General features: G+C 50.0%; 1 protein-coding gene across 8 annotated transcripts in view; it reads right to left on the bottom strand.

The window, feature by feature from the left end:
• The window catches only part of DOP1B (DOP1 leucine zipper like protein B), a 131,178-nt gene that overhangs the window by 28,164 nt on the left and 89,762 nt on the right, over window positions 1-13,252 (bottom strand). For 6 of the 8 annotated variants that reach the window (XR_011568658.1, XM_070796656.1, XM_070796671.1 and 3 more), the window contains 5 exons: window positions 12,580-12,768; window positions 9,245-9,367; window positions 7,653-7,808; window positions 2,826-2,881; window positions 35-139 (listed from right to left, as the gene is read on the bottom strand). Coding sequence is in view for 7 of the 8 variants with exons in the window: in XM_070796656.1 (XP_070652757.1) it covers window positions 35-139; window positions 2,826-2,881; window positions 7,653-7,808; window positions 9,245-9,367; window positions 12,580-12,768 (629 nt within the window). In the remaining variant the exon portion in view is untranslated. The remainder of the gene's footprint in view (window positions 1-34; window positions 140-2,825; window positions 2,882-7,652; window positions 7,809-9,244; window positions 9,368-12,579; window positions 12,769-13,252) is intronic. The other 2 variants (XM_070796677.1, XM_070796684.1) reach the window with 1 other exon arrangement.

Genomic DNA, 13,252 nt, shown 5'->3' with positions numbered 1-13,252 from the left:
ACGCGGTAACGTTGAGTAGCTGGGAACACGGTACCTGAGAAGCAGAAAGTAACCGGGGGGAGCGAGATTCAACTGCACGGACTCCTTCAACACGCCCAACAGCGAGGGGAAGTTCTCTTGCAAGGCTGTTGCTGGGAGCCTATTAATAAAAACAAAGAGACAACAACAAAAAAAATAGGAGGGAAAAAACATCCAGCCATGAACAGGTCTAATGAAAATGTTTTATTATAAGCACATTTTAGGCGCAGGCGGTTAGAAGGCACAGGACGATGCCTTATCTGCCTGACCTGTTTTGTTCTTAAATTAAAATACATATGCGTTAAATTGTGGTATTTTGGCAAGAACTTGGAGGTTTGGATACCAGCCATCTGTCTAAACAGGTCAGACACTCCTGGTTTCCTCGTCTATAAAGTGAAAGCGTTGAACTGGATGACGGATCTCTGGGCCTGTCGGGCTCCATTTAGCATTTGGCCTCCCTAACATCACTGGAAATGCAGAGTGAGCCATCGGGAGGTCACAGAAGGTGAGGTCAGGGGTCACCCAGCAGGAGGCTGATCTTTAGTAGCTCTCAGGTCAGGCCTCATGGGGAATGAGGACTCGGGGTTGTTGCCGTGGGGTGACGCTGCACCACACAGGGAGGCAGCTGGGCCGCAGCCAGCGGGTCCCAGGGCCGAGTGCTGGTCCCTGACTCTCGGCATCCTGAGGGTCCTGGGTGGGGCCTCCTCCCTGAAAGAAGGCAGCCTCCCTGAGGCCGCTGGACGATGTCACTCAGGCCATTGCAGCAGGCACTTGCTGGGATTATGACACGTATGAGTGAGCACTAGGAAGGACATGGGGAAAAGTGGAAGCAGTGACAGACTTTATTTTCTTGGGCTCCAAAATCACTGAGGATGGTGACTGCAGCCATGAAATTAAAAGATGCCTGCTTCTTGCAAAAAAAGCTATGATCAACCTAGACAGTGTATTAAAAAGCTGAGACATGACCTGAACAACAAAGGTCCGTCTAGTCAAGGCTATGGTTTTTCCTGTGGTCATGTATGGATGTGAGAGTTGGACCATAAGGAAGGCTGAGCGCCGAAGGATTGATGCTTTTGAACTGTGGTGTTGGAGAAGACCCTTGAGAGTCCCTTGGACATCACACCAGTCAATCCTAAAGGAGATCAATCCTGAATATTCATTGGAAGGACTGATGCTAAAGCTGAAGCTCCAATACTTTGGTCACCTGATGTGAAGAACTGACTCATTTGAAAAGATCCTGATGCTGGGAAAGATTGAAGGCAGGAGAGAAGGGGACGACAGAGGATGAGATGGCTGGATGGCATCACCGACTCAATGGACATGAGTTTGAGTAAACTCTGGGTGATAGTGAAGGACAGGGAGGCCTGGTGTGCTGCAGTCCATGGGGTCTCAAAGAGTTGGACACGACTGAGTGACTGAACAACAGCAAAGGACCAGCTCATCTTCCCCTCCTGGAGCAAAAAAGAGCAGTGATGCTCGTGCTGGAGGGTGAATGGCTGGCCTGAACTTGATCCTGGGCCAGGGGACTCCTGGGACTAGGACCCTCCATCTACCTTCCTATAACCCTAGGGTGTCATGGGTCAGAATAACCATGGAATGTGAACTTGTTAGCCAGGGAGTTTGGTCAAATTTACTAAAGGTGAATCCCCTGAGACACGTGAGGCTATCGAGGCGTCCGTGAGATAGGGCTACACCCCCTTCACTCCCATTACTGCAGCTCTAACCTCCCCGCACAGTGGACGCATCTGGGAGCTGTATCCAGGACCTGCCGTAAGAGCCGCAGGAGGCCAGCAAAGCGTCCTCTCTCCCTGTAGAGAGTCACCTGGGGAACCACTGCAGCTGAGACCCCTGCCGATGGGTGTTCAGCTCAGTAAGCCCACGCAGAAACCTCAGTTCAGTCGCTCAGTCGTGTCTCTTTGCAACCCCATGGACTGCAGCACGCCAGGCTTCCCTGTCCATCACCAACCCCCAGAGCTTGCTCAAACTCTAGTCCATCGACATGAAGCCGCCCAGCAGAAAACACAGCAAAGCACTGAGGAGAGCATCCAAAACAGTCACTTCTTTTCCTAAAAGAGGTTCTTAAAATTCCTCTTTTTTTTGGTTATCAAGGTAATGCAAACTGTTTATTCTGAAGTTTACCAGGTCTCACACAAAGCTGTGCTGACAAAGTGTTCAAGATACAGCACATAGACTTGAAGATGTCAGATTCGCTCTCTACAGAAGGAAAAAGTGAGACTGGCGGGGTGTCCGATGGCCTGAGAGGGAATTAGGACACCTCTCAGATCCCCAGGTCGGCAAGATCCCCTGGAGGAGGAGAATGGCAACGCCGCTCCAGTATTCTTGCCTGGAGAATCCCACAGACAGAGGAGCTTGGCAGGCTACAGTCCATGGGGTCACACAGAGTTGGACACGGCTGGGTTAGTAACACACAGATACTTTCTGAACTAAGGCTCTCCAGTAATCAAGAAACACATGGGTGGAGGCAGGGAGGGATAAAGAATAAGTTGGGATTAACATAGACACACTACTGTATACAAAACAGGTAAACAATAAGGACCCACTGTAAAGCACAGGGAACTACACGCAACATCTTATAACTTGTAATGAAAAAGCATTTGAAAAGGCACACACACACACACACACCTATATCAAACTGAGTCACTGTGCCGTACACCTGAAACTAACACGACACTGTAAATCAACAGCACTTCAGTTAAAAGAAAAAAAGGAGGACAATCCAGAGTAGTTACTTAAAATCACTGCAACAGCATCTATAATGAGAAATGCCTTTGAGGGAGCTGCGTTACCTTTGGATGAACGCATAGCAAAACTGCAACACGGGGACATCCACCAGGGGCGATTTCTGAAAATTAAAGCACAGCTAATTACTCCAAAGTGGGAGGAAATAAGGCTAAGACAAGAATTCAAATAGGTTGATAGAACCAAACAGGTTCTATCTGCTAACAAATCAAAGGTTTCCAGCTCCGGGAGTCTTCTGAATATAATAATATAAAGGATCTCAGTGAAATAAAAGCAAACGTACCCTGTGATGGCCCACATCCTTAGGTCCCTGTTCATCAGACTCCCAGTCCTTTCCCACATTTACCTACTTCTCACCCCAGACTTTCAGCAAGTATTTAAGCAATCGTTGGCATAACGACTGAATCTCCTCAGACACGAAGCTGGTGGCCTCAGGAGCCCGTGTCGAGCTACAGACAACACCAAATGCGAATTCTTAGCTCCGGGAATTTCCCCCAGACAGCTCAGACAACTTCCCTACGTCCCAAATGGCTGGAATTACTTGGAAATAGGTTTTCAAAACACATTTTTTTCCCCCTTCTATTTGTCAGTTATAGAAGTTAAGCCAATTAAACTAACCACAAAGGCAACTTTGTTATTCGAAAAGTCAAAAGCCAGTTGGCCAGATGATGTCTTTTGGTTTTTTATTTTTAAGCCCAGGATTTGCAGACGCTTGTAGATCAAGTACTGAAGGAACAAAGCGGGAAAGCACCTGCACTCTGCATGAAGCTGTCTGTCGCAGGGCCAGCTCCCCCATGGCTGTAGCCGGGATATCATTCGGAGGGACTGACCAGCCTCGGGGAAGGCCAGTCTCCAGCCACCTCAACCTGCTTGGAGTTATAAATGCCAATCCAAGGTCTGTTATGTGAACATTCACGTTCAAGAGTAAAAGGCAGGACCTTCCTGCCAGCCATGCAGTGGTTAGGAACCTGCCTTCTAATGCAGGGGACGGGGGTTCCATCCCTGCTCAGGGAACCAAGATCCCAAGTGCTGCAGGGTGACAACGCCTCAGTGCTGTACCTAAGGTGCCTGTGCGCTGCAGCGAAAGATCCCGCGTGCTGCAACTAAGACTCGATGCCCACAGGAAATAAAGAAATAAATACTTTTTAAAAAAGGGTAAAAGGCAACCAGTTGCTGTGCGTGCTAAGTCACTTTGGTCGTGTCTGACTCTTTGCGACCCCGTGGACTGTAGCCCGCCTGGCTCCTCTGTCACAGGGATTTTCCAGGCAAGAATACTGGAGTGGGTTGCCGTGCCCTCCTCCAGGGGAATCTTTCCGGATCTCCTGCCTCCTGCATTGGCAGGCAGGCTCTTTACCACTAGCACCACCCGGGAAGCCCCACAGCAACAAGAGTCCTAGGCCATGAAGAGATCTGAGGGCAGATGCCATGAAGCCTCCCGTGACCATCTTACATCTGATTCCTTAAGCCGGTTCCATGATCTGGCCTCACGGGGTTAAGCTGCAGGCTGCCTCATCTCCTTCCCCCAACTAGAATGCAGGCTGGCTGTGGGCGGGGGCGGCGTCACTCTTTAGGATTCCCCACTGTGGACGCACATACTTGATGTTCAATGAACACGTGGAATGACGGAAGGCGACCAGGGCCGAGAGTAACTGACTGGTTAGAGGCCCCTGGAGGCCCTCCTCCCAGCGAGGACATTTCTGCAGAGGGCGACCCTGAGCCACGGGCCCTTTCAGAGGAGGCGCCCTGAGTGGAGGGGTCTCTTGCAAGGCAGGCGGAGCTGTAAACACTGCTAAAGGTATTCCTGGTCAGTTTTCTCACTCTGTGGGGAAAATGCGTGAACGCTTCTCTGATTTCAAGGTTTAGCTTTTGTTCACCACCCTTTGTGCTATGACTTTAATATCTAAGAGCAAGATTTATTTGTTATAAAATTTTGGTAAAATGTATTTGACAAAATTTACCACATAAAACATTTTTAAGGGTACAGGACAAGGGCATTCAGGACATTCACTGCTACTGTTGGGCAACTATGATCACCATTCATCAGAACTATTTCATCTTCACAGAGTGAAACTCAGTCCCTATTACACACCAAGCCCAGTCCCTCCTCCCCCAGCTTCTAGTAACTATCTTTCTCTTTTCTGTCTCTGTGGACTGGACCACTCCTGGGTACCCCATATAAGTGGAATCATGCAATACTGTCCTTTTGGACTGACTTATTCCCCTTAGCATAATGCTGTTAAGGTTCATCCATGATATAGCGTGTGTCAGAATTTCCTTCCTTTTCAAGGCTGAGTCATAATCCACTGCATGTGTATAGACCTCACTGTGTTTATCCATTCATCTGCTGACGGGTTATTTCTACTTTTTGGCTGCTGCTGCTGCTAAGTCGCTTCAGTCGTGTCCGACTCTGTGCGACTCCATAGATGGCAGCCCACCAGGCTCCCCCATCCCTGGGATTCTCCAGGCAAGAACACTGGAGTGGGTTGCCATTTCCTTCTCCAATGCATGAAAGTGAAAGTGAAGTTGCTCAGTCGTGTCTGACTCTTAGCAACCCCATGGACTGCAGCCTACCAGGCTCCTCCGTCCATGGGATTTTCCAGGCAAGAGCACTGGAGTAGGGTGCCATTGCCTTCTCCAACCGGCTCTGGTATACAAATATCAGTTTGAATTAAAACTATTTTTTAGTGATCGCTTGGCCCACTCCATTAATTTTCATTTAGGGAATTATTCTTAAGAGTGTTTCTGACGATATCATCTGAAATTACCTGAGAGAGGACAATTATTTCAAGGTCAGAACAAATCCCTGGTTTCTATCAAATTAATTCAGAACAAAATAGCTCCAACACTTTCAATGAAGAAGTCTGCTTTGGTGAAATCAAAGACCTCTCAGGCGTAAAACCATAGAGTCTGTTCTATTGCAAAACCACTGTACGTAAATGAAAAGGTGTCTAAGCAGTAGAAAAGCTCCCTCAACTGCTATGCAGAAATTGGGCAGAAAAACTATAGGAGCTTTGTGGTTCAATCACGTCACCCTTCAAAGACCACTGACATCCCTACAGCCAGATGAAAGCTCTGCTTTCTCAGAATCTCCAGTATGAGTTAAGTCCTCTGGTGTGAATTTTGTACTTTGACAAAAATTATGCAAACTTTTAACTTGCCCATGGACAAAGATGCTCTTCTTGACCTAGTCTAGTCAGGCCCCTCTGCTTTTTGTATTTTTAAAATATTTGTTTGTTTGGCTGCTCCAGGTCTTAATTCTGGCATGTGGAAGCTTTAGTTGCATCCTACGGGATCTAGTTCCCTTTACTGCTGTTGTTCAGTGGCTAAGTCACGTCTAACTCTTGGTGACCTTGGACTACAGCACACCAGCCTTCTCTATCTCCTGGAGTTTGCTCAGGGTCATGTTGAATTCAGCTCCCTGACTAGGGATCAAACCCAGGTGCCCTGCATTGGACAGCAGGGAGTCTTAAGCTGGAGAAGTCTCTGGGTTTGTTTTTTTTCAGCCACACAGCACGGCTTGTGAGATCTTAGTTCCCCGACCAGGCACTGAACTGGGACCCTCAGCAGTGAAAGTGGAGAGTCCTAACCACTGGACTGCCAGGGAAGTCCTTAGCCAGGCTCCTCTGAGCCCTCATCTTGACCAAGCCCCAACCTTGATCTACAAGGTTGTACCTTCGGCACAAACGATTCCATCCATACCACAAACTAAGACTTGAGCAAACACGACTACGGTTCCCAGCAGCTCAAGGCTGTGTCCTAGGGAGATGACCTCGACCCCCTTAAAATGAGAAAGCTCAAGGCCTCAGAAGCAATCTGCTGCGTGTTCGGCCAAGTCCTGATACGTTCCTGAAGACCCCTCCTTCGAGCATTTATTAGGAAAAGCTTATGGTTACAAATCCTTCCTCTGTCCCTCTGAGATGTGAATGCCTCTTCTCCAAACCAGGAATGTCTTTCCCAAGGACCTGGTAGCCATCCCTTTAAAATATCATCAAGAAAGACAGGGCCCCTATCTCCCAGGATCCTGGGGAGCATAGGAACCAACCTTTCACAACACGGTCTGTAACTATGCTCTCATTACACTCACCAAGCCCTTTCGAGCTTGTTTGTAGCTTTCCACTCCCCTGACTCTGCTGAAGCTCTGCCCTTCACCCTTTCTATTCATCCTCCCCATAAAATACCCACTCACCTCTGCACAAGCTGGAACTGATCGCACCTCTTCCACCTACTGCTGGAGCTACTGAATGAAGTCGGTCTTTTCTACCTTTAACCAGCGTCCGGCTTTGCTTATCTTTGATGCTTTTTAGGCTGCAAGTTCCTGCAAGCCAAGTGCCATTTCCTCTTTCTAGATTTATTTGATTTGGCGCACAGCAGGCCCTTGATAAGAACCACTACGGGGATTTCACTGGTGGTCCAGTAGTTGAGAATGCAAGAGACGTGGGTTCAATCCCTGGTCTGGGGAACTAAGATCCCACGTGCCTCGGAGCAACTAAGCCTGTGTGCCGCAACTGCTGAGCCCAAGTGCCACAACCAGAGGGCCCGTGTGCCTGCAATGAAAGATCCTGCAAGATGCAGCTAAGACCCAGTGCAGTCAAATAAACAAAGTACATTGCAGAAAACAGAACCACTACTGGGCAGAGTGCTCTGCAGTGGGCTGTAAGGATGGAAGTCCGTCCCCTCAGGTGGTTCGCACCTCAAGACGGGAGTCCGTGGAGCACGTCTCATACATCTCCACAAAGTCCAGCGAGAACACCTCCCTTTTACGGCCCCTTGAATTCCCTGGTGCTCCTGCAACCTTTGTTTCCCTCCCAGACGCCATCTATACAATGTGGACTGGAAGAGTCCTGCGTTCATCCGAGGCCCCCCAGGCTCCTGACCTCATCCCCGCGGATCTGCGGTGGGTGCTTCACCACCTCCTTCACCAGGTGCAGCACCGAGTCCGTCTGCAGGGTGCTCAGCGCACAGATCAGATCCACTAGGGTCAGCTGGGACGTGCTGGCCGCCGGAACGATCTGCCGAGAAGAGGACCGTTCCTTGAGAGAGACAACAAAAATAAGCAGGACTCCCAGCAAGCACTCTGTGATACTTGCTCCTGGAGGAAGAGATGTGTTTTAATCTTTGAAACAAATATTTAAAGGAATATTAGGTAAAGGACTGTATTGGTAGGAAGAAGAGTAAGGTTAAAAAAAAAAAAAAGCTTTTAATCACAGGAATGTAATCAGTATATGATACAGATGAGGAATAAAAGGCATAGCCAGTGACAGGCAATTGCTCTGGTCTTTATGAGTTCAAGCTGAGAAAGAGTGTTGGAAACATAGTATTAACTTGAAGAAAACAGGCTGATTATCCAGAGCCAGCCCCCAGAGTACGAGGACAGCAAGTGAAACAGGAAAACCAGGTTCACAGAAGCTGGCCAAGGAAGGAAAGTCCTGGCATGGGAGGTGGGTTTTGATGATCAACATGGGGGTGGGAGCCTGCCCTTGGAAGTACAAGGGTCCTCGCCAGGGAAGACCCCACAGGTGCTAAGCTGGGTGGCCTGGACCACCAGCCTCTCCTGCCTCCTCGGGTAATGGGGTCCACACTGGGCGCTGAGCCAGTGCCGGGGGGTGGGGCAGACGCTCTGAAGAGGTACCGGGCAGGAACCTACATGGACCATGGACGGAACCGAGGGTGAAGCCCGTGCTGGATTTACAGAAACAGGAGACCAAGGTCCTGGCAGGACCTTGTGATGGACCAGTCGGTGGAGAACACTTAGGCAAAATGTAAACCAAAGTCTTGGCAGAGGAATGCGATGATTTCTTTACCATCACAAACGAGTATTATTCTCATAAATTAAAAAAAGCCAAATGTCAACTGTGACTGTGTCAGTGGAGGTTCAGCAACTGTGACAAGCATACCTCTCTGGGTGGGGGTGGGGGGAATGTTGATGGGGGTGGAGACGTGCATGTGTGGGGGCAGGGGAGTAGGGAAAATCTCTATACCCTTCTCTCATTCTGCTGGGAACTTAAAACTGCCCAGAAAGAGAAAGTCTTTAAAAAGATTGGTTTGAAAAAAAAAAAATAAAAAGAAAGCTTTTAGAAGGTACTATAACCAGGGAGGGGCCCCCAGGGGTCCTCACGGGTAGAATGAGGAACCACTTCTTAGGCTGGGGGGCAGGTCCCGCAACGGTGTTGTTCTTTGAAATGTACATGTTAGATACACTCTTGGAAGTACACTATTAGACAGTAGATTAAAATGCTAAATGAAAAGTATGATATACCCATCGTACGGTAGGAAGAGAAGAAAACAGAGGTTGGGTGGGCTCCACTCTCTCCCCCCACCTCGCTGTAACAGGCACAGCTAGACGATGACGTCACGAGTTTAACACGGTGTGTGGGGGGGCCGCCTCCGAGGTCTCCCCTGGCGGCCTCTGGGGTCACCTCTAGATCCCATGGGGCCGTCCGCGCGTGGCTTCGGTTTCGGGCTTTACCTTTGTCTTACTGTGGCGTTTTCCCTTCTTCCTGCTCCACACGGCTGCAACTGCTGCTGTCAGCTGAACTCCAAGAGGCGCTGTCAAGGGGTTCAAGAAGTCTAAAATTTTTTGTCGTATGGTCTTAAAAAACAAAACAAAACAGAAAGACGATGAGTGAGAGCACAGTCAGGGCTCCAGTGGACCGTGCACTTCACCACTAGCACCTGTGACCTTGGGAGCTTTTGTCTTAGTGTAGTGGGCATTATGCTGGGGTCTGGGGGCGGCGGGGTAGGGGGGTTAGGGAGATGGTGGTGGTGCAGAGCACCGCCTGGAGGAGTTGGACAGGACGCATGGGGGGAGGTCCAGGTGCACAAACAGCAGAGCAGCGACTCCTGGGAAGTGATGGATACCACCTTCGAGCAGATAGTAGCAGGGCAGTGCTCGGAGCAAGTCACCTGAGGCTTTGCAGACCCAGCGAGAAAGCGGAGACCCTGCAGGGAAGCACCCAGCCGTGCTGGCCTCAACCAGCTCAGGGAGGGCTTGTAAGTACCAGGAAGGATGTGCCTCGGTTTCCAGAAATATGTGCCATTTACCCAATTTTATTATGCGGCCAACAAAAACGGACCCACGCCACGGCCGGGACGTCACTCGCCACCCTCCCCTTTGCTGTGCCTGGATTTCTCTGCATTCCCGAAACCTCTGTGTTCCCTCCTCTGTGGATGCTGTGGGTCTCCCAGCCTCTAACACACACCTGGGAAGGCACATCCTCTCATCCTGGGTCTTGGCTCAGCCCCTCTGCCTCAGGAAGGCCTCCTTGACCCTCAGAGCAGAGGTCACAGGCTGGCAGAGTGCCCTGCGTTTCTTTGCAGCGCTTCTCATCATTATTTTAAAGTGGATGGTTAATGTCTGTGCCTGCCAGGAGGACCAGGACTTCCCTCTATCTTGTCCACTTGTGGACAGGCAGGGCCAGGTACAGAGCAGCAGGCACACATGTGCCTGTGCAATGAATGGATTTACCTTGGGCTTCCCTTGCTCCTTGCAAGAAAAGCTATGACCAACCTAGACAGCATATTAAAAAGCAGAGACATTACTTTGCCAACAAAGGACAATCTAGTCAAAGCTATGGTTTTTCCAGGAGTCATGTATGGACGTGAGAGTTGGACCATAAAGAAAGCTGAGCTCGGAAGAATTGATGCCTTTGAACTGTGGTGTTGGAGAAGACTCTTAAGAGTCCCTTGGACTGCAAGGAGATCCAACCAGTCCATCCTAAAGGAAATCAGTCCTGAATATTCATGGGAAGAATTGATGCTGAAGCTGAAGCTCCAATCCTTTGGCCACCTGATGAGAAGAGCCGACTCATTGGAAAAGACCCTGATGCTGGGAAAGATTGAAGGCAGGAGGAGAAGGGGACGACAGAGGATGATATAGTTGGATGGCATCACCAACTCAATGAACATGAGTTTGAGCAAGCTTTGGGAGTTGGCGATGGACAGGGAGGCCTGGCATACTGCAGTCCATGGGGTCGCAAAGAGTCGGAGACAACTGAGGGACTGAACTGAACGTCCCTGTCCCCACTGCCTTTGTCTAGCATCACTTTAGATACAACTGAGCTGGGGATGGGGATGTCTTCTCCCTCCTACCATGGTTTCTGCTTGAGAGAGATGATTCGGGCCCCGGCTCAGGACCTTGGGTCCTTCAGGGAGGGCTTGGGTTAAGTGCTCAGTAAATGCTGCATTGTCGTTGTTCAGTCATGTCCAACTCGTCACGATCCTGTGGACTATAGCCCGCCAGGCTCCTCTGCTATGGAATTCTCCAGGAAAGAATACTGGAGTGGGTTGCCATTCCCTTTGCCAGGGGATCTTCCGAACCCAGGGACTGAACCCATGTCTCCTGCACTGCAGGCATGTTTGATTGTTTCTTTTTTTAACCACTGAGCCACCTGGGAAGCCCCTGGAAAGCCCCCAACAAATGTCAGCCATCACCACAATGAATTCTTCCATCAGTCCAGGGGGTAGGCTACTAGTAACAGACTCATTTCACAGAGGAGGAAACGGAGGCTCAGGCTGAGTGAACCTTCTGAACCTTTTTAGAGATTAATTTTTAGGCTGAATTTAAGCAGGTTCCTGTGGCCGATTTCCCTTGGAGATCATCTCTGGAACCGACAGAAAATTTCTGGAGGCCCCACCTGTGCCTCCCAGAACCTAAAAGCCCGCTGGTCTGGGAGTCAGACTGCCAGACTGACCACAGGAAGAATCACATGCTGTCTGTACACCCCTCATCTGTCCACCTGGGAATAATAATAGCACCTGCCTTGCAGGTGAGGACTGAATAACGCCAGTAAATATAGAGTGCTCAGATGACGCCCGGCACCCTGTTTGCAGCGGAGCAAACGACAGCACACAGAGGTTGAATGCACGTGCTCAAGGTCCCACAAAGCAGCTGAGCAGGGAGCCAAATCCAGGTGACCTGGGTCCCAGGGCCCTGACCTGTTCTGCTGAACCCAGGCTGCCAGAGGCCGGCGTTAAGCCCTGAGGGCACGCGCCAGCGGTGCTCTGCGGACGGGAGACACGGCCAGACGACTGGGAGCCACTGGACATGGCGATCACACACTGAGTTACGTGCCTGGGTGCCTCCCAGGGAGAGTCAAGGGTTTAACGCAGCACGGGACCCTCTGGGGACTTCCTGGGACAGATCCCTCCACGCTTGTCCTCTGCCGGCCTCTTGTTTGTGGAAAAGCTTTCGCCTTCCAGGCCTCCCCTGAGTCACCGACGCCTGGCTCAAGAATTAATGACTTCGGGGCTTTCCTGATGGCTCAGCAGTCAAGCATCCAATGCAGGAGACACGGCTCCAGGCCCTGATCCGGGAAGATCCCATATGCAGTCAAGCAACTCATTCATTCCTTCTGCCGCAACTACTGAGCCTGTGCTCCAGATCCCGGGAGCTGCACCGACTGAAGCCTTCGAGCCCAAGATTCCGTGCTCCATGACGAGAGAAGCCACCACAACGGGAGGCCCACACACCGCGATGAAGCATAGACTCTGCTCCCCGCAACTAGAGAATGCCCTTGCTGCAACAAACACCCAGCATGGCCAAAAATAATTTTTCTAAATAGCCAAAGGGAAAAAAAACTGAAAAGTACTCACAAAAGCCTTAAGAAGGCCATGAATATAAGGCTTACTCATAAACAAACTGGAGATTTCTACTTCCGGTTTACTTATAACAGTACTTCTAACGTGGGTTTCTCTGGGCACGTTCTCTTTGACTATGTATGTATACATCCCTGTGTATTTTTATTTCTGGCAGGACAATACAAGACAAAGGAAATCGTAAGCCTGCAGAGGAAGCTCTCTCACTTTGGTGGTTTTAAAGTAAACGGAAGAGGATCCCTTCGTGGCTCCGAGGAGATCGACGGGTCTCTTCTGAGTCTCCTCCTTCCTGAGGACGTTCCAGAGAAGGGCCATGGTGTTCACAATTCGAGGGAGCTCTTCCAGAATAGCATTCTTGGCATTCTTCAGATTGGTAGGGTCGGTCACAGCAGCGGTCTGAAAAGCAGAGACAAAAACTTGAGACCCGGCTGCACTTCCCTTTCCATGAGGACGCTGGGGCTGGTGAGATGGAGTCTGGGTTGGAGCACTCCCCAGGGCAAGGCCTACACGTGGTCTAGAAATAAGATGCCTCCCTGAGCATTTAAACCCACGACTTCCCTTCAGAGAGAGATGTCTGTGAGTCTGAGGCTCATTACAAACTCGTTACAAACTTTGCAAATCCCTCAACCAAAGTACTAGCTCCATTCTAAAATTTAATACCAGATAGGGTAGAGTGGGCTTCCCTGGTGGCTCAGGTAGTAAAGAATCCGCCTGCAATGTGGGAGACCAGGGTTCGATCCCTGGGTTGGGAAGATGCCCTGGAGAAGGGAATGGCAACCCACTCCAGTATTCTGGCCTGGAGAATCCCATGGACAGAGGACCCTGGTGGGCTACAGTCCTTGATGTCGAAAAGTGTCCGACGTGACTGAGTTATTTTCAC

Source organism: Bos indicus, chromosome 1 (genome assembly GCF_029378745.1).
Source record: "Bos indicus isolate NIAB-ARS_2022 breed Sahiwal x Tharparkar chromosome 1, NIAB-ARS_B.indTharparkar_mat_pri_1.0, whole genome shotgun sequence".
NCBI lineage: Eukaryota > Metazoa > Chordata > Mammalia > Artiodactyla > Bovidae > Bos > Bos indicus.
This window is presented reverse-complemented; position numbering and strand designations above follow the sequence as displayed.